At 42.8% G+C, this 21,948-nt stretch overlaps 2 protein-coding genes across 3 annotated transcripts in view; both read right to left on the reverse strand.

Moving 5' to 3' along the window:
• f (espin protein forked) overlaps positions 1-21,948 on the reverse strand; it is a 410,656-nt gene that overhangs the window by 198,375 nt on the left and 190,333 nt on the right. The window lies entirely within an intron of this gene.
• LOC139755770 (casein kinase I-like) lies at positions 14,971-16,568 on the reverse strand. Its single transcript, XM_071674393.1, has one exon. The coding sequence runs from the start codon at positions 16,163-16,165 to the stop codon at positions 15,539-15,541; it is 627 nt and encodes a 208-aa protein (XP_071530494.1). The 5' UTR covers positions 16,166-16,568; the 3' UTR covers positions 14,971-15,538.

Here is a 21,948-nt window from a genome sequence, read left to right on the forward strand (position 1 = left end):
AAGGGTATATAGTTCCCCCTGTGCTCCTGTTATCAACAGTAGTGAAAATATCAAAACTTCGTACTGAAGGGGTATGTATATAGTTCCCCCTGTGCTCCTGTTGTCAACAGTAGTGAAGATATCAAAACCTACTGAAGGGGTATACAGTTCCCCTTGTGCTCCTGTTGTCAACAGTAGCGTAGATATCAAGACCTCGTACTGAAGGGTTATATAGTTTTCCCTGTACACCTGTTCTCAACAGTAATGAAGATATCAAAACCTCGTACTGAAGGGGTATATAGTTCACCTGTGCTCCGGTTGTCAACAGTAGTGAAGATATCAAAACCTCGTACTGAACGGGTATATAGTTTCATCTCTGTTCCTGTTGTCAACAGTGGTGTAGATATCAAAACCTCTTACTGAAGGGGTATATAGTTCCCCTGTGCTACCGTTGTCAACAGTAGTGAAGATATCAAAAACTCGTACTGAAGGGTATATAGTTCCCCCTGTGCTCCTGTTGTCAACAGTAGTGAAGATATCAAAACCTCGTACTGAAGGGGTATATAGTTCCCCTGTTGTCAACAGTAGTGAAGATATCAAAACCTCGTATTAAAGGGGTATATAGGTCCCCCTGTGCTCCCGTTGTCAAGAGTAGTGAAGATATCAAAACCTCGTACTGAAGGGGTATGTTTTCCCCTGTTGTCAACAGTAGTGAAGATATAAAAACCTCGTATTGAAGGGGTATATAGTTCCCCTGTTGTCAACAGTAGTGAAGATATCAAAACCTCGTAGTGATGGGTATATAGTTCCCCCTGTGCTCCTGTTGTCAACAGTAGTGAAGATATGAAAACCGTACAGAAGGGGTATATAGTTTTCCATGTGCTCCTTTTGTCAACAGTAGTTAGGATATTGTATTGGCCTCTTGAAGGGGTACATAGTTCCCCCTGTGCTCCTCTTGTCAACAGTAGTTAAGACAATATAACGACGTGGTGGAGGGGGTACATAGTTCCTTGTACCTGTGTGGTCAACAGTAGTGAGGGTAGTGCTCCTGTTGTTAACAGTAGCGAGGATATCAAAACGGCGTCGTGAAGGGTATATAGCTCCCCTGTACTCTTGTCATCATTAGTGAGAATATCATAACGACGTGGTGAAGGGGATATATGGTTCCCCCTGTACTCCTGTTGTCAACAGTAGTCAGAATATTATAACGATGTGGTGAAGGGAGGATATAGTTCATTATTGTATCTCTGCTATCAACAGTAGTGAGGTTAGTTCTCATATTGTCAACAGTAGTAAGGATACTAAAATAGTAGTGCTGTTTTCAATAGCAATGAGGATATTTCAACGCACTGCAGAGAACATGGACAGTTCAGCAGCAGTCCACGTCACCAGAAGGCGAGGTTATCACACCTTCCTCCATCCTAAGGGGAAATTGAAGACGCCAGACACAAATGCAGCGTATTACCCTACGCCCCAGACACGGGCGGACATCCCTACCAGCCTACAGCACCGCAACGGACGGACCATTATGTAAAATCAACGCCCGGCTTGTCATCGAAATCTATAGACGCAAGCATTTTGGCGAGTAGTTCAACAGTTAGAAGCATTTTAGCGAGGAGTTCAAGGACTGGAATCATTTTCACGAGGAGTTCATCGACTGCAAGCATTTTAGCGAGGAGTTCAACGACTGGAAACATTCTCATGAGGAGTTCAACGACTGCAAGCATTTTGGCGAGGAGTTCAATGACTGCAATGAAGCAACCCATGGGAACATCACTCAACTAAACAAAAAAAGGAAAAGAAAGATGGTAAGACATCACGAACCCCCTTACGAACGTCAGTAGAGACAGGAAGACGTAGAACACAAGACCAAAATAGCTGAATAACAGCACGATCCCCCTTACGAACGTTAGTAGAGAGGGAGAGACACGAGTCATCAGCTCGTAATACTTGCACTCTCGATTTCTAAAGCAACACTTCCTTACCCCTGCATCACTTTCCCTCCCCCGAAGTGACCTTCCCAGGTGTCCTAGCCATCAAAACACGACTTTATATCTCTTTGTATAAAATCCTAACCTTCTATGTCGGGCTCACTGTCGAGGGGAGACATTCTGTAGCATTCCTTCGTCTCCTTCAACACGACTTTCTATCCTTCAAGAAATTTGACAATTATGATGTAATACTTTTACTTATTCTCTCTGGAAGTATGTTACGGAATTTTTTCTCATAAGTTACGTGCTTTTAATTTTTGTAAGATGTGTTACGAAGCCTTTGTATCGGTAGAAATACTTTACCCAAAAGTTATGATACTTTTCTTGTGGATTGATAATCTTTCATTACAGGTAGGACATTTCCTTGAAGTTACCTTTCTCTTCACTGTTAAATTTCTTTACTATGGTATAAAAGTCTACTGAAATCTTTATATAGCATTTTTTTTTTTCATTTAAAGGAAACTGATTTTCATATATAGTCCCAACGCCCATTGCCTTCATGGCATAGAATCTCCATTTACTCAGTCATTTAAATTCGCTATGCAGCGTGCATGGATTGTGTGTGTGTGTGTGTGTGTGTGTGTATGTGTGTGTGTGTGTGTGTGTGTGTGTGTGTGTGTGTGTGTGTGTGTCAGTGTGTGTGTCTGTTCTTAACACTACCTCGCTAACAAGGGAAATGGCGAATAGTTTGAAAGAAATATACATATATATATATATATATATATATATATATATATATATATATATATATATATATATATATATATATATATATACAAGTAGATGATAGAGATAGATAGATAGATAGATATAGATAGGTATGGATAGTTTTTTTTTAAATATATATATATATATATATATATATGGTAACCTATGAATATTCCGTTCTAGTATGAAATAAAGAAAAAGTAAAAGACCGTCGTCCAGCAAAACTCTGGATCACGTCGTAAGAAAGGATCGGTTCCGTATGATGGCTGGTCTCATGACAAAAGTATTCACACTTCTTGTGTGTCGAGTTCGCTCTCCCCGTCACATACACACTCCTGAATGGTCTCCTGGATGGACAGCAGGGTGCCAACTATATCTACATAGGTGTCGTGTTTCACGATACCTCGGAAGTACCGCAGCACAAAGAGTTCGTCCTGGCTCCAGTGTTGGACTATTCGTCGAGTCCAGTTGACGTAGTGGCCGCTCATGGAAACCCAGCCGATGCGTTTGAAAGGAAGCAGCATCCACAAGTCGACGAAGAAGGACACGACGCTCACAATGATGAGGACCACGAAGTATACGAACAACATGATGTAGATTTTCTCATACCACCAGTTCAGAGGGAGAGAGCAGCCATAGACCTCGGTGTTGCTGAGGGCGATCTGCATGGTAGGAGTGATTACGCATCTTGATGTGGGAGGGAACACGCGAGAGAAGATATGCCTATAGGTACTCATGTCGCGGGTGTAGGGGAAGTGGAGGATGCTGTTGTAGAAGGTATTCTGAGATGCACTGTCGAGGAGGAATATTGCCAAAAGATCTGCAAGCAAGCAAGTCACGGAAACCTTCAGGGAGGATGCCAACTGCCCACCGTGAGAACCGATGTTCTCATAGCAGTATTTCAGTGCTTTCTCATCAACGACAGATACATCCTCACGGCTGAGGCTCCTCAAGAATACCTCCAAACCCCGATGGCTGACAAATTTCCTGACAAGATGTGGCAGGAACATGGTCACGCAGACAGCGAACAATATGTAAGGATGCCAGGGGTAAGAGAGGATAGATCCCTTCCTGTCCTCCTCGTCGAGATCAATGTAAGAATAGTGGAGGCAGATTTCACCTCTGATGGGGTCACTCACTTCCTCCAGCCCTCCTCCAAGGCTTTTGCAGGAGATTATTTCGTCTGAGAAGTATCCATGGTAGACGGCGAAGAACACTCCCCACAACAGGAAGAAAGTCAGGGGAAAGTGTGCGAAGAGTGCCCAGCTGTCTTGAGGGCTGGGGTACCGTGCTCTCCTGAAGACAAACCTTCTGAAGAAACCTCGTACTTTGTCTACGATGCTGGAGCTGGGGATTCTGCGTATCATTATGTGATATCTTTTGATTTGTGAAGGGTTGGTTGGCTCTTTGCATGACTTAATATCCAAGATGAGAGCAATATTTATAGTTGAGATGAAAACCAGAGACAACACCTAAGAATACCTAATAGTGAAGTTAATGATTTTGCATGATAGAGATAGTGGAGTTACCTGGAAACTGTATTACTGTAAAAACGCCGAAGTGAAGGGGGTACATAGTTTCTTGTACCCATGTGGTCAACTGCAGTGAGGATAGTACTCCTGTAGTCAACAGTAGTGAAGATATCAAAACCTCGTACTAAAGGGGTATATAGTTCCCCTGTGCTCCCGTTGTCAACAGTAGTGAAAATATCAAAAGCTCGTACTGAAGGTGTATATAGTTCCGCTGTTGTCAACAGTAGTGAAGATATGAAAACCTCATACTGAAGGGGTATATAGTTCCCCCTGTGCTCCTGTTGTCAACGGTATTTAAGATATCAAAACCTCGTACTAAAGGGGTATATAGTTTTCCCTGTGCTCCTGTTGTCAAAAGTAGTGAAGATATCAAAACCTCTTACTGAAGGGGTATGTAATATAGCTCCCCCTGTGCTACTGTTGTTAACAGTAGTGAAGATATCAAAACGTACTGAAGGGGTATACAGTTCCCCCTGTACTCCTGTAGTCAACAGTAGTGAAGATATCAAAACCTCGTACTGAAGGGGTATATAGTTTTCCCTGTACTCCTGTTGTCAACAGTAGTGAAGATATCAAAACCTCGTACTAAAGGGTTATATAGTTCCCCTGTACTCCTGTTGTCAATAGTAGTGAAGATATCAAAACCTCGTTCTGAAGGGGTATATAGTTCCCGTTTGCTCCCTTTGTCAACAGTAGTGAAGATATCAAAAACTCGTACTGAAGGGTATATAGTTCCCCCTGAGCTCCTGTTGTCAACAGTAGTGAAGATATCAAAACCTCGTACTAAAGCGTTATATACTTCCCCCTGTACTCCTGTTGTCAACAGTAGTGAAGATATCAAAACCTCGTTCTGAAGGGGTATATAGTTCCCGTTTGCTCCCTTTGTCAACAGTAGTGAAGATATCAAAACCTCGTACTGAAGGGTTATATAATTCCCTGTTGTCAACAGTAGTGAAGATATCAAAACCTCGTTCTTAAGGGGTATATAGTTCCCGTTTGCTCCCTTTGTCAACAGTAGTGAAGATATCAAATCCTCGTACTAAAGGGGTATATAGTTTCCCCTGTGCTCCTGTTGTCAAAAGCATTGTAGATATCTTAACCTCGTACTGAAGGGGTATATAGTTCCCATGTGCTCACGTTGTCAAAAGTAGAGATATCAAAAATTCGTACTGAAGGTTATATAGTTCCCCCTGTGCTCCTGTTGTCAACAGTAGTGATGGTATCAAAAACTCGTACTGATGGGGTATATAGTTTACCCTGTGCTCCTGTTGTCAACAGTAGTATAGACATCATAACCTAGTACTGAATGGGTATATAGTTCCCGTTTGCTCCCTTTGTCAACAGTAGTGAAGATATCAAAAACTCGTACTGAAGGGGTATGTATATAGTTCCCCCTGTGCTCCTGTTCTCAACAGTAGTAAAGATATCAAAACGTACTGAAGGGTATATAGTTCCCCCTGTGCCCCTGTTGTCAACAGTAGAGAAAATATCAAAACCTCCTACTGAAGGGGTATGTATATAGTTCCCCCTGTGTTAATGTTCTCAACAGTAGTAAAGATATCAAAACGTACTGAAGGGGTATATAGTTCCCCATGTGCTCCTGTTGTCAACAGTAGCGTAGATATCAAGACCTCGTACTGAAGGGTTATATAGTTTTCCATGTACTCCTGTTCTCAACAGTAGTGAAGATATCAAAACCTCGTACTGAAGGGGTATATAGTTCCCCTGGGCTCCCATTGTCAACAGTAGTGAAGATATCAAAACCTCGTACTAAAGGGTTATATAGTTCCCCCTGTACTCCTATTGTCAACGGTAGTGAAGATATCAAAACCTCGTACTGAAGGGGTATATAGTTTCCCCTGTGCTCCTGTTGTCAACAGTATTGTAGATATCTTCACCTCGTACTGTAGGGGTATATAGTTCCCATGTGCTCACGTTGTCAAAAGTAGTGAGGATATCAAAAACTCCTACTGAAGGGTATATAGTTCCCCCTGTGCTCCTGTTGTCAACAGTAGTGAAGGTATCAAAAACTCGTACTGAAGGGGTATATAGTTTCCCCTGTGCTCCTGTTGTCAACAGTAGTGTAGATATCAGAACCAAGTACTGAAGGGGTATATAGTTCCCGTTTGCTCCCGTTGTCAACAGTAGTGAAGATATCAAAAACTCGTACTGAAGGGTATATAGTTCCCCCTGTGCTCCTGTTATCAACAGTAGTGAAAATATCAAAACCGTACTGAAGGGGTATGTATATAATTCCCCCTGTGCTCCTGTTGTCAACAGTAGTGAAGATATCAAAACGTACTGAAGGGGTATATAGTTCCCACTGTGCTCCTGTTGTCAACAGCAGCGTAGATATTAAGACCTCGTACTGAAGGGTTATATAGTTTTCCCTGTACTCCTGTTCTCAACAGTAGTAAAGATATCAAAAACTAGTACTTAAGGGGTATATAGTTCCCCTGTGCTCCTGTTGTCAACAGTAGTGAAGATATCAAAAACTCGTACTGAAGGGTATATAGTTCCCCCGTCCTCCTGTTGTCAACAGTAGTGAAGATATCAAAACCTCGTCTGATGGGGTATGTATATAGTTCCCCCTCTGCCCCTTTTGTCAACAGTAGTGAAGATATGAAAACGTACTGAAGGAGTATATAGTTCCCCTGTGCTCTTGTTGTCAACAGTAGTGTAGATATCAAAACCTCGTACTGAAGGAGTATATATTTTTCCCTGTGCTCCTGTTGTCAACAGTAGTGAAAATATCAAAACCTCGTACTAAAGGGTTACATAGTTCCCCCTGTGCTTCTATTGTCAACAGTAGTGAAGATATCAAAACCTCGTACTGAACGGGTATATAGTTTCCCCTCTGTTCCTGTTGTCAACAGTAGTGTAGATATCAAAACCTCGTACTGAAGGGGTATATAGTTCCCCTGTGCTACCGTTGTCAACAGTAGTGAAGATATCAAAAACTCGTACTGAAGGGTATATAGTTCCCCCTGTGCTCCTGTTGTCAACAGTAGTGAAGATATCAAAACCTCGTACTGAAGGAGTATATTGTTCCCCTGTTGTCAACAGTAGTGAAGATATCAAAACCTCGTATTGAAGGGGTATATAGTTCCATCTGTGCTCCCGTTGTCAAAAGTAGTGAAGATATCAAAACCTCGTACTGAAGGGTTATATAGTTCCCCTGTTGTCAACAGTAGTTACGTGCTTTTTATTTTTGTAAGATGTCTTACGAAGCCTTTTCTTGTGGATTAATAATCTTTCATTACAGGTAGGACATTTCCTTGAAGTTACCTTTCTCTTCACTGTTAAATTTCTTTACTATGGTATAAAAGTCTACTGAAATCTTTATATAGCTTTTTTTTTTCATTTAAAGGAAACTGATTTTCATATATAGTCCCAACGACCATTGCCTTCATGGCATAGAATCTCCATTTACTCAGTCATTTAAATGCGCTATGCAGCGTGCATGGATTGTGTGTGTGGGTGTGTGTGTGTGTGTGTGTGTGTGTGTGTGTGTGTGTGTGTGTGAGTCTGTTCTTAACACTACCTCGCTAACAAGGGAAATGGCGAATAGTTTGAAAGAAAGAAATATATATATATATATATATATATATATATATATATATATATATATATATATATATATATATATATATATATATATACAGGTAGATGATAGAGATAGATAGATAGATATAGATAGGTATGGATAGTTTTTTTTTTAATATATATATATATATATATATATGGTAACCTATGAATATTCCGTTCTAGTATGAAATAAAGAAAAAGTAAAAGACCGTCGTCCAGCAAAACTCTGGATCACGTCGTAAGAAAGGATCGGTTCCGTATGATGGCTGGTCTCATGACAAAAGTATTCACACTTCTTGTGTGTCGAGTTCGCTCTCCCCGTCACATACACACTCCTGAATGGTCTCCTGGATGGACAGCAGGGTGCCAACTATATCTACATAGGTGTCGTGTTTCACGATACCTCGGAAGTACCGCAGCACAAAGAGTTCGTCCTGGCTCCAGTGTTGGACTATTCGTCGAGTCCAGTTGACGTAGTGGCCGCTCATGGAAACCCAGCCGATGCGTTTGAAAGGAAGCAGCATCCACAAGTCGACGAAGAAGGACACGACGCTCACAATGATGAGGACCACGAAGTATACGAACAACATGATGTAGATTTTCTCATACCACCAGTTCAGAGGGAGAGAGCAGCCATAGACCTCGGTGTTGCTGAGGGCGATCTGCATGGTAGGAGTGATTACGCATCTTGATGTGGGAGGGAACACGCGAGAGAAGATATGCCTATAGGTACTCATGTCGCGGGTGTAGGGGAAGTGGAGGATGCTGTTGTAGAAGGTATTCTGAGATGCACTGTCGAGGAGGAATATTGCCAAAAGATCTGCAAGCAAGCAAGTCACGGAAACCTTCAGGGAGGATGCCAACTGCCCACCGTGAGAACCGATGTTCTCATAGCAGTATTTCAGTGCTTTCTCATCAACGACAGATACATCCTCACGGCTGAGGCTCCTCAAGAATACCTCCAAACCCCGATGGCTGACAAATTTCCTGACAAGATGTGGCAGGAACATGGTCACGCAGACAGCGAACAATATGTAAGGATGCCAGGGGTAAGAGAGGATAGATCCCTTCCTGTCCTCCTCGTCGAGATCAATGTAAGAATAGTGGAGGCAGATTTCACCTCTGATGGGGTCACTCACTTCCTCCAGCCCTCCTCCAAGGCTTTTGCAGGAGATTATTTCGTCTGAGAAGTATCCATGGTAGACGGCGAAGAACACTCCCCACAACAGGAAGAAAGTCAGGGGAAAGTGTGCGAAGAGTGCCCAGCTGTCTTGAGGGCTGGGGTACCGTGCTCTCCTGAAGACAAACCTTCTGAAGAAACCTCGTACTTTGTCTACGATGCTGGAGCTGGGGATTCTGCGTGTCATTATGTGATATCTTTTGATTTGTGAAGGGTTAGTTGGCTCTTTGCATGACTTAATATCCAAGATGAGAGCAATATCTATAGTTGAGATGAAAACCAAAGAGACAACACCTAAGAATACCTAATAGTGAAGTTAATGATTTTGCATGATAGAGATAGTGGAGTTACATGGAAACTGTATTACTGTAAAACGCCGAAGTGAAGGGGGTACATAGTTCCTTGTACCCATGTGGTCAACTGCAGTGAGGATAGTACTCCTGTAGTCAACAGTAGTGAAGATATCAAAACCTCGTACTGAAGGGGTATATAGTTCCCCTGTGCTCCCGTTGTCAACAGTAGTGAAGATATCAAAACCTCGTACTGAAGGGTTATATAGTTCCCCTGTTGTCAACAGTAGTGAAGATATAAAACCTCGTACTGAAGGGGTATATAGTTCCCCTGTTGTCAACAGTAGTGAAGATATCAAAACCTCGCACTGAAGGGGTATATAGTTCCCCTGTTGTCAACAGTAGTGAAGATATCAAAACCTTGTACTGAAGAGGGTATATAGTTCCCTTGTTGTCAACAGTAGTGAAGATATCAAAACGTACTGAAGGGGTATATAGTCCCCCCTGTGCTTTTGTTGTCAACAGTAGTGAAGATATCAAAACCTCGTACTGAAGGGGTATATAGTTCCCCTCTGCTCCCTTTGTCAACAGTACTGAAGATATCAAAACGTACTGAAGGGGTATATAGTTCTCCCTCTGCTACTGTTGTCAACAGTAGTGAAGATATCAAAACCTCGTACTGAAGGGGTATATAGTTTTCCCTGTGCTCCTGTTGTCAACAGCAGTGAAGATATCAAAACCTCGTACTAAAGGGTTATATATTTCCCCTGTGCTCCTGTTGTCAACAGTTGTGAAGATATCAAAACCTCGTACTGAAGGGGTATGTATATAGTTCCCTTGTGCTCCTGTTGTCAACAGGAGTGAAGATATAAAAAACTCGTACTGAAGGGTATATAGTTCCCCCTGTGCTCCTGTTGTCAACAGTAGTGAAGATATCAAAACCTCGTACTGAAGGGTATGTATATAGTTCCCCTGTGCTCCTGTTGTCAACAGTAGTGAAGATATCGAAACGTACTGAAGGGGTATATAGTTTCCCCTGTGCTCCTGTTGTCAACAGTAGTGTAGATATCAAAACCTCGTACTGAAGGGGTATATAGTTCCCCTGTGCTCCCGTTGCCAACAGTAGTGAAGATATCAAAAACTCGTACTGAAGGGGTATATAGTTTCCCCTGTGCTCCTGTTGTCAACAGTAGAGAAGATATCAAAACCTCGTATTGAAGGGGTATATAATTCCCCTGTTGTCAACAGTAGTGAAGATATCAAAACCTCGTACTAAAGGGGTATATAGTTCACCTGTTCTCCGGTTGTCAACAGTAGTGAAGATATCAAAACCTCGTACTGAACGGGTATATAGTTTCACCTCTGTTCCTGTTGTCAACAGTGGTGTAGATATCAAGACCTCTTACTGAAGGGGTATATAGTTCCCCTGTGCTACCGTTGTCAACAGTAGTGAAGATATCAAAAACTCGTACTGAAGGGTATATAGTTCCCCCTGTGCTCCTGTTGTCAACAGTAGTGAAGATATCAAAACCTCGTACTGAAGGGGTATATAGTTCTCCTGTTGTCAACAGTAGTGAAGATATCAAAACCTCGTATTAAAGGGGTATATAGTTCCCCCTGTGCTCCCGTTGTCAAGAGTAGTGAAGATATCAAAGCCTCGTACTGAAGGGGGATGTTTTCCCCTGTTGTCAACAGTAGTGAAGATATAAAAACCTCGTATTGAAGGGGTATATAGTTCCCCTGTTGTCAACAGTAGTGAAGATATCAAAACCTCGTACTGAAGGTTATATAGTTCCCCCTGTGCTCCTGTTGTCAACAGTAGTGAAGATATGAAAACCGTACAGAAGGGGTATATAGTTTTCCATGTGCTCCTTTTGTCAACAGTAGTTAGGATATTGTATTGGCCTCTTGAAGGGGTACATAGTTCCCCCTGTGCTCCTCTTGTCAACAGTAGTTAAGACAATATAACGACGTGGTGGAGGGGGTACATAGTTCCTTGTACCTGTGTGGTCAACAGTAGTGAGGGTAGTGCTCCTGTTGTTAACAGTAGCGAGGATATCAAAACGGCGTCGTGAAGGGTATATAGCTCCCCTGTACTCTTGTCACCATTAGTGAGAATATCATAACGACGTGGTGAAGGGGATATATGGTTCCCCCTGTACTCCTGTTGTCAACAGTAGTCAGAATATTATAACGATGTGGTGAAGGGAGGATATAGTTCATTATTGTATCTCTGCTATCAACAGTAGTGAGGTTAGTTCTCATATTGTCAACAGTAGTAAGGATACTAAAATAGTAGTGCTGTTTTCAATAGCAATGAGGATATTTCAACGCACTGCAGAGAACATGGACAGTTCAGCAGCAGTCCACGTCACCAGAAGGCGAGGTTATCACACCTTCCTCCATCCTAAGGGGAAATTGAAGACGCCAGACACAAATGCAGCGTATTACCCTACGCCCCAGACACGGGCGGACATCCCTACCAGCCTACAGCACCGCAACGGACGGACCATTATGTAAAATCAACGCCCGGCTTGTCATCGAAATCTATAGACGCAAGCATTTTGGCGAGTAGTTCAACAGTTAGAAGCATTTTAGCGAGGAGTTCAAGGACTGGAAACATTTTTACGAGGAGTTCAACGACTGCAAGCATTTTAGCGAGGAGTTCGACGACTGGAAACATTTTCATGAGGAGCTCAAAGACTGCAAGCATTTTGGCGAGGAGTTCAACAACTGGAAACATTTTCATGAGGAGTTCAACGACTGCAAGCATTTTAGCGAGGAGTTCAACGACTGGAAACATTTTCACGAGGAGTTCAACGACTGCAAGCATTTTGGACAGGAGTTCAACGACTGCAATGAAGCAACCCATGGTAAATCACTCAACTGAACAAAGAAAGGAAAAGAAAGATGGTAAGACAACACGAACCCCCTTACGAACGTCAGTAGAGACGGGAAGACGTCGTATACAAGACCACAATCGCTGAATAACAACACGACCCCCCTTCAAGAACCTTAGTAGAGAGGGAAAGACACGAGTCATCAGCTCGTAATACTTTCACTCTCGATTTCTAAAGCAACACTTCCTTACCCCTGCATCACTTTCCCTCCCCCGAAGTGACCTTCCCAGGTGTCCTAGCCATCAAAACACGACTTTATATCTCTTTGTATACAATCCTAACCCTCTATGTCGGGCTCACTGTCGAGGGAAGCCATTCTGTAGCATTCCTTCGTCTCCTTCAACATCTACATCTGCTGAAGAGATAGTCATCATCAAACTCAGTTTAAGACACATGACTTTCTATCCTTCAAAAACTTTGACATTTATGATGTAATACTTTTTCTTATTCTCTCTGGAAGTATATATTTCATTATCAAATATATTGTAAAAAGATGCATTGAAAAGACCTCGGATCTGAGCGCACGGAACTAACTTTTTTCATTGTTATGTGGATGTTATATATATGTCTCTCTCGTCTACATCAACTTCCATTCGTGTTCTGCATTATAACCGTCTTTTCAGTTCACTTCACAGATGATCGTTATCAGGCATTTATACCGAGGCAACTCAGGCAGGCTTTTAACACTATCACTACAGACAGAGTCACCCTTCAGTAACCAAGGCTTCCCGAGGGAGGAATAAAGCTAATGAGGTGAACTCTCGATACACTCTGTAACTCTATGTTTACCTTACACTGGTCTACGTCCAGTAATTCGTACACATTGTCACAAAATCAGTTTACTGTGTACTAGTACGTGTTACTTGATACTCATTAATCAATTAAAATTACTTTAACTCATGATAATAAGTTCATCTGCAGTAATCAAAATCCCTGACGGACAAAAGTAATCATTTAATAGTTCTAATTAACAAAGTATGAACCAGAGACTCCTCATCGTCAACGTGCCACCTCACCCTGTGATCCACACAACTTTCACTACCTGCAGTCAGCCCTCCCTCTGGGCGTGCTTGTCATCAGCCTTGCCGTGTTAACTCTCCTCCTACAACTGACGTGATCGTTCGTGATCGCTGTCCTCTAAAACCATCAGACGAGGTGGAGGAAACTTTTGAAAGGAAATCTTTGGCCAAGACCTGAAACCCGACGGCTATTATTCCTGATGATGCCTTTCCACATATCTATCGCCAACCGTTCTAAAATTATCGATCAATAAAGTGAAGCAGTGCTTCTCTCCCTCTCTTGTCCTCTCCATCATTGTCGGACTCGTCTGGTTTGAGGTCCAAACCATCCACGTAGGTCATCATGTAGGACTTGAGAACAGCCGAGGGCAAACATGTCGTGAATGTTGTTCGCGTGCGTTCGTATGTTTCGGTCCTCAGTGGACGAATGGTGGGCGAACGGACGAAAGACGAACGCATGACTATACTGTCTTGACTTTAGGGTAGTGAAAGGGACGCGCACGACCACCATCTTACTCCCTCCGTGTCAGAAATGCTGACTTTACTTTCTTATTCTTTGAAACTCAGCCACTAGTTTAACCTAAACATTATCACAGTATACATAACAGTCACCTCTTATCTAGTTCTACTTTATTACTGTTTCATCCCCTTTATGTTCCTCTCATCATACGATTTCTTCGAATACCTACGCAGTGTCTCCTCTTTATAAATCAGGTTTTCCACCGCCTTAAAAACTTTCAGATCGATTTTGCTTCTGTTCCTGGGGCCTTGCCTGAGTACGGTAGATTTCAGCCCAGGATTGACGTCTGCAACAAAGACAAACAATAATACTCGACAGATGAACAAGGACATTCACACCAGCTCATAACATATACACATGAAATAGAGGAATAGCCGACTCGTCTCCAAATTGTAGTTTTGACTTTCAATGACCATCAGGTCGACATAGCCTGGGGTCCAGCAACAACAATCAGCTGGAGTAGTTTCCCTTACTACACCGGAGGCCACGGGAATATCTTCATACCGCCACTGTTCAACACCTGAGGTGTCTGGGAACAGCAGGTGGCGAGGGTAACTGAAATGCTGATGACGTAAAGAGCCATGTGTGCAGACCAGGTCTAGCTGGCCAATGGGGTTCGGGTTCCCTATTATCACCAACCGCAGCTCTAATTCGCGCTATCCTTGCATGCCACACACCCTCTTGCATGCCCCGATCACTCCAGCCATCCTTCACTTCGTACTTTTATATGGAAACCAATGACGGTTGACTTGACCCTTACAGGTTAGGTCAAAGGCCACTTTCACAACACCGTTACACCTTAGACTAATCCTAGCGGGTTAACTGAAAAAATATGAAACAGTGAAAACGCACATCTTCATTGCCATCACGCCTTACAACGCTAACAAGAATGCCAACGTCCCAGGGAAAGTGTGTAATTAAGCTAAAGAGCGGAGCAGGTGCGTGCGCATCTCGTCTCCCGTTTTCTTCCCGGGTTAACTAATCTATACCAAAGTACGTCTTTAGTTACGGTCTCCCAGTGGGGTGACTTGTGTGTATCAGATATGTTTGAGATTAGACGCTATTTCTGTGAGAGATATCACAATACAGGCTGTCTGTCGATAAAAATCATGCTGCTTATAAGAACTAGATCAATGATAATCATATACGCTATTTGATGTTTCTATCAATAGTAACATAAACGTTGCTGCCCATTATTAACGTGACATTATAAAGAGAACACAGCCATGATTTGTATAAGTGTGAGTTATCTGTGAAGACGGATTTACTGTGAGGGATGTAGGGTTTCAGTCGGGATGAAGGGAGGGGGGCGAGGGGAGGGGGTCAAAGATCGGGATTTAGAAAGTAGAGGACTGGAGGATTAGGACTTGGGTGCAGGACTGGGGATTAGGGATGGAAGGTGGGGCTTCTAAGGGTTCACGGTTCTTATACTGGAAGAGGATTAGTGAGACTTGGGTCTGATTGAGGGGATTGGGGTAAGGATTGGTTAGGGTCATGACTGTGGGTTCAAAGGTCGGTGAGCGGAATAGGTCATCACTGACGCGGTAAAAGATTACAATATAAATCAACGTGTCTAATTAGATACACTTCCGGTCCGCACGTGAATGCGTCATGGTCAGCAAGACTAACCGCTACACCACGGGGGTCTGTCTGCTCTTACTCCCATCATATCTTTGTGAGACTGTGCTGCATTCCTGACCCATCATCAAAACATTGTCTTGGAAACTTAGAAAACAATAAGTAATACAATAAGTAATACCCAAACTCATCACATTCTATCAAAAAAACTTCATTTATTCAAGAAGTAGCCGGAATTTTTTTACTTTTAGAATCAGTCTGTACGTTTGCTAGAAGCCTCCCGCTCAGCCAGCTCGGAGAACACCCGCTGCCAGTAACTGTAGTCTGGGTCTTCGTAATAATCCAGGCCACGAGCATACTGTAAGAACTTTGGAAATTCCTCCGGAAAACCTTCAAAAATCTCCGCTGGGCTAACAGTCTCCTTCAGCTCGACTAACTTACGTCGCTGCTTGACTGTCTTGTGACCAAGACGCGACCACGGCAGCCTCCCCTTGATGAGTGAGGCTGCGGTATAAGCCAAGGATTCAAGGTCGTCCCGCCGTGACGGCTCGATCCCCATGTGAGTATACTGGCTCATGTAAACAAAAGTTCCCTTCACTTTGACTCCCTCAGCGTAAGGCAAATGTTGGCCGCTCTCGTCACGGTACTTCTTTGCTAAACCGAAGTCAATTAGGTAGAGTTTTTCGTCGAGCGGGTCCAGAGGATCGCCCAGAACGAAGTTATGAGGCTTGACGTCGCGGTGGGTGTAGCCAGCGCCGTGCACCTGACGGAAGATTCCCAACATCTTGGCCAGGAAGAGTGCCATCATTTCCACGGGCAAGGTGCCGCCCAAATTCTTAGCCAGAGACTTGAGGGTGATACCCTTCAGGTCCACCGTCATGGCGTTGTTGTCGCCAAGTTTCCAGTACTTGTGCGCCCTCGGTACACCGCTGACTCTCCGGTCTCCTAAGTCCTTCAGGATAGTGTACTCACTCTGGAGGGTGTTCTTGTCTGCCGCTTCTATCTTGAGCGCATGACTCGCTCTCGTGCCGAGATGGACAACCTCGTACACGGAGCCAAACCCTCCTTAACCAAGCTTCCTCACCACACGATACGTACCGTTCATTTCCTCCCCCAGATGAAGCTCATCATGCTCCCCAACCGTCGCAACCGAGACGTAAAGCAGCAACAGTGCGATCAGACCACAAACCTTGATATTCATGAAGCAGATCAGGTCTCGTTATAAATTACTCACGATACATACGTTAGCCACCTTATCCAGTACCCCACATACATGATGGTAAATAAAGTAATCATACAATATTTTCATTACACCACTCATAACCACACGACTGATATCTATACCTCTGACGAACCAGGTCTTGAATATCTTAGATGCAGAAATTTAATAGAGATGAGTTATGTTCATCATAGTTATGCATGAGTGATATAGTGAACATAAGGAGTGTCGTGAGAATGAGTGATGGTCATCAAAAACGTGAGTGACGGTAACTGGTGTAGTGAAGATGAGTGGTGATCATGTGTGACGTGATGAAGACGATTGCTGTTCACTTCCTCCAAGAAGGAGATACCATGGAGTATAATGTAGTCTTATCATTGCACCTTCGACACCACTGGTTTATCTCAGCCATAGGTCAAGAGGGCCAGGGTTAGGGGTGACTTTTCTTGCAAATGATAAAGAAATGAAAACACCTTCCACACCTCTATCACTCACCATCAACTAACCTCACTTTAAAGGCCTTATTCTCTATGATTTCATTTTTCACCTCACCCTTTAAGGATCAGATCAACAGTAATGACGTCATTCTCGTCTATATCACACAGTGATCATGATTTCATCCTTATCTTCACCAGGACCTGGATGTCCATTACCTCCCCCAGCTGTTCTTCAGACTTAGTCATCGAACACCACGACGATCACTCGTCACACACTTGATACACATATGCAACACAGAGGAAGACTCGCTTCAATTACTGTGAAATTTGTTTTCAAGGAGTGACCCCTTCTCTCAAGGAGTGACCCCTTCTCTCAAGGGGTAACCTCTTCTCTCAAGGGGTGAACCTCTTCTCTCAAGGAGTGACCCCTTCTCTCAAGGGGTGAACCTCTTCTCTCAAGGGGTGAACCTTAAAAAGGGAGAGTCATTGGCACGAGGGAGAGGTCGTCTGACAAGCAAACGAGAAGGCCGAGTGATGCAATGGATGCAGGCAACCCATGTTGGGTGGGGAGGCTGGCTGAGGGGACTGGTCAGCTACCAACCAGGCTGGCTAGTGGGTGTGACCCGTTTTTTTGGAGGTAACATTAGAATTTGTCTCAGGGTTCAACTCGACATATATATATATATATATATATATATATATATATATATATATATATATATATATATATATATATATATATAAAGAGAAGGGTGCATGAGAGATAAAATGATTTTCTTCAGAAAATTCGTCTGTATAAATTGTAATGTATCTAGCTATCAACAACCAAATGATTACCATTATGTGAAATCAGTAGTGAGGCACATGTCCTGTACATATGAGTCCCCCATACTTGGCTGACCTGTGTTGAAGGACAACAAACAACCTATAGTTCAAAGTCAACCATGATGCTGGCTCACAGACAAACAAAAACATATATACAAACAACCAGCCAAACAACGTCTGTCTACAAGCAGGAAATGCATTCCATTATGACCAATAATTACGTCCTAATGGTATATACATCACCAGCCCAAATATAAGACAAAGAAAAAGGAAAACAAACATCACAAATGACTGACCAGACAACGGTCCAGACCCACGAAGCGAGTGAAGCAGCTTCGTAGATCGTAGCCTCACAGGTTTGGTCAAAATGTCGGGGAAAGAGAAAGTGTACACTGTGTTCAGACGCAAGCTTGACCCCGGCCAGTACAGGAGGGCAGCCACTGCTGCTGGACAAGTCATGATAAAAGTTGATTGTGTGTGTTGTGTGTGTGTGTGTGTGTGTGTGTGTGTGTGTGTGTGTAGATATCTTACAATATACTGTGCTTTCAGAAGGCTGACAGACCAGAGGGGCGAGATCATAGCACTAATAGATTAAGCCATCCGACAGAAAGGGTTTGTCACTCCATTCGAAGAGTTGAAGCACTTTATGTAAAGGGTTAAGCCCAAGTGCTTAAAGGGTTGACTCTTGGTAATCAAAGAGTTAAGTTATCGTATTTGAAGAATTATGAGCCATCGTCATCACGGAGTTATTCATCTTGATGAAAAAGGACGAGTTATTTTACTCATATCTATTGACAAAATTGTTGACTCATCACGTCCATGGGTCACAGGTTTACGATACTGATGAGTCCAGATTGCTGTGTTTGATGAATTATGACGTGGAATATCTGGACACAAGTCATCGTCCTCAAATTAAGATATTATCTTGATCGAGGTAGAGAAACACCTGGACGTTATTCGTCATCTTCAAATGCCCCACATTGGTCCTGGGTTGTCGTGTGTGACCTCATGAAGGTCACAATACGCACTTTTGCCCTTCTTGCAACAGGTGCATTACAAAGATATACAAAGAGAAGATTGGAATTCCGGTTACTTTACAAATACATTTCGACCTCTGGTAGGCTTTCAGGGCTACATGAATGACAGTAACTTTTGTGAGTAAACGTCCAACAATTTATGAAAATAAACCGATAAATCTATGCTTGTGGATCCACAGAGGACTATCTGATAAAGTAAAAGTTTTACTTTGAATGAATGTGGTCAATTATCTCAACATATTCCCGGAAATCAGTATCTTAGATATCCATTCTTCGAGATGCTTGTTAATTGATAAATTGTTTGCGTTTGTAATTCACAAACAATTTTCTGTATAATGTCTCAATCATTATCATAGATAATGAAAGACACCTAGCGAGACTGTATATACTAGATACAGTAAACTGTATACCACAGTAGCGTTAAGCAGTTTATGCCTCGACCTTGCTAATCTCATGTAGAGTTAAAAGTCATATTTTCTGAGCAGATATTCTTGAGACACGGTCACCCGTGTGAGCAGAGAAATCTCGTGAACTTACTGACAGAAAATATTCTCTCCATCATATGTTCCTCACCCAACAGCGCCCGATGCAGCCGACGAAGCCACTAACCCAGGGCGACACACTTACCCTCCCGGTAGACAGAAGATCATGCTGGATGCCCCTCTCGTACCTGCATAAGTTTACCTGGGCGAGAGCAAGCAAGACGAACAGTGGAGATAGACTGATGTCTGACATGAACAGCCGAGGCGTCAGACTCGGCCACACGACCTCCCTGAATGTATTATCTCATTTTTACCCTGAACTTGTCTTACAGGTTCAAGCAAGAATAACAAATATTGCTAGGCCACACCCACTTTGACCTCGATCTGTTGAAATGACGTAGTGGAAGGCAAATGCTGAGGTCTCCTGAGAGAGACAGAATCTTCCTTCTCGCGATCCAATCAACATTTAATTCCCGCCACAATCTAATCGTTGTACAATGCCTGTCGCAACCCAATCACAGCACAACGATTTGAAGAAGGATGTCGCAAGAGCCGGCCGGTGTCGTAAATATTTTTTTCTGTCAACCAGGCGACCAAGTGGCCAGTGGTTCACACCAAGTGGTTGAGAATCCTTCAATTACAGGTTGTCGAGTGGAACTTACAGATCATCTGGTCTGCGCTGATTTATACCAGTGTTGCAAAGAGGTTGCTCCCGTCTCGGCGACTGTGCAGTGTGTGTGTGTGTGTGTGTGTGTGTGTGTGTGTGTTACAGGATGATCTACATACACGTAGGGAGTAGTCTCTCGACCGGGCCACACTTACCTGGAAAGAAAAATGAAATCATTAATTCCTGATGATACCAGGGATAAAATAGTCGACTCCAGTCATATAAGAAACAAAATATCAAAACATGGCTGACACTATATACAACCATTCACATTAACTCACACAGAATTCTGTAAGACGCTGGTTCTGTGAGTCGCTAGCTCTGTTAGACGCTACTATGTGAGACGCTCGGTCACGCCTGAGACACAACAAATGACCCGATTCTTGGGAACATCGACGGTTGAAGATACGTTGTTGAACATCAGACGAAATTGGAGTCCGTCGTAAATCGAACCACTAAAACTCACGTATTAATCAGAGGTAAGTTCCTCCACAAGATTTTCACAGTGAATTCCAATCGCCCACAATGAAAGGGAAGTCCACTTGAGATGTACGTTGATATCTTTCTAAGTTATAAGTAAAAAGGCAATAGTTTCGAGGGTTGGACTTACGAAAATGAGAATGATCAAAAGAGTTTTGAACTCTTTTTTGAGTAAAAAAGAAACTGAATTTGAGTATTTTGTGAAGGAAGTTGGTAGAATTACCACCCAAACATCTACAGACAAGTGAGCAGACTCACAAACCTGCTGGTTATGTCCTTAATCCACTAAGGTCAGGTCAGGTCACGTCATCGTCAGCGGGGTCGAACGCGATCATGCCCAAGTCATGCGCCAAGTTACCAGAGTATTTTCATCGTTAATGTGAAGACTGGTGAGTGTGGCGATACTGACACTCGACCATATTGTGCGTAAGGGGGACCAATGGTGCTGGTGTGTGATGCATCGAAACTATATTCCAAGCAATAAAGTAGTCTGTGATTCTGTGATTAGTATGCGCTTTATATATATATATATATATATATATATATATATATATATATATATATATATATATATATATATATATATATATATATATATATATGAATAAATAATTTTATGCTTACGTCAGACACGTTAACGTAACCAAATCAATATTTTGCTTTTGAAATACCACGTTGGAAACATCAGTTGCATCACTCGTCAATAAAAGAACTATTCTTTGTTGTGTCTTGACTTCTGTCAGACTCCGTTAGCGAGACGCAATAAATCAGGCGTAAAATAATGAGTGGCTGGGGAAACCCAGGTCAGTTTCTGCTTACTGGCTGTGAGAGGCGGTTATCGTCAGCCGTTAGGCAAGACCTAAACAAGATGCCAAGAAATATCATTTTACTCTTTCCTACTTTTTTCGTCTATGAAGGATAATAGGTATGTGGCATGCCATATTGACTTATGGTGTCGGAACATTTCTCTCTTAGGTTTTGATCTTATTTCTCTTACCTTGAAAAGTTCTGAACCCAAGACTGAGTCGATGGATGGATTAGTTTTGAGGTCTATACAGTGGATGTAAATGTTTTGAGAGGGGGCAGCTGGTGGGATGTCTGGCCACTATCTGGTGGAGGCGAGGGTGAGGGTCTGGAGCTAAGGTATTCCGAAATGAGAAAACAATGTAGAGGAGAAGAGGATGATGAGAGTACCCACCTTCAGAACAGCCTAGTAGCTGCAGGAGCCCCTTGAGAAAAAGGGGTCCTGTATAGATCATAATGATAATGATAGTCCTATACCTATACCTATGTCCAAGACCGACAACTTCCCGAACAATGACACATGAGTGTTCACGGGAGTCGACCCTCCACACATACCTCCAGCAAGGGTCTCATCATTGTTTACACTCTCGCCCTCAACACCTTCCGTACCTCGCCAACACCTGACACATCACGCTTGGGAAATCGCTCACTTGTCATCTTTCCTTCTCGATTTAAAACGAGGAAAAGTGCCTCCTGGTTTTCATGAAAATTT

The sequence above is a fragment of the Panulirus ornatus genome, chromosome 20 (genome assembly GCF_036320965.1).
Source record: "Panulirus ornatus isolate Po-2019 chromosome 20, ASM3632096v1, whole genome shotgun sequence".
NCBI classification, from domain to species: domain Eukaryota; kingdom Metazoa; phylum Arthropoda; class Malacostraca; order Decapoda; family Palinuridae; genus Panulirus; species Panulirus ornatus.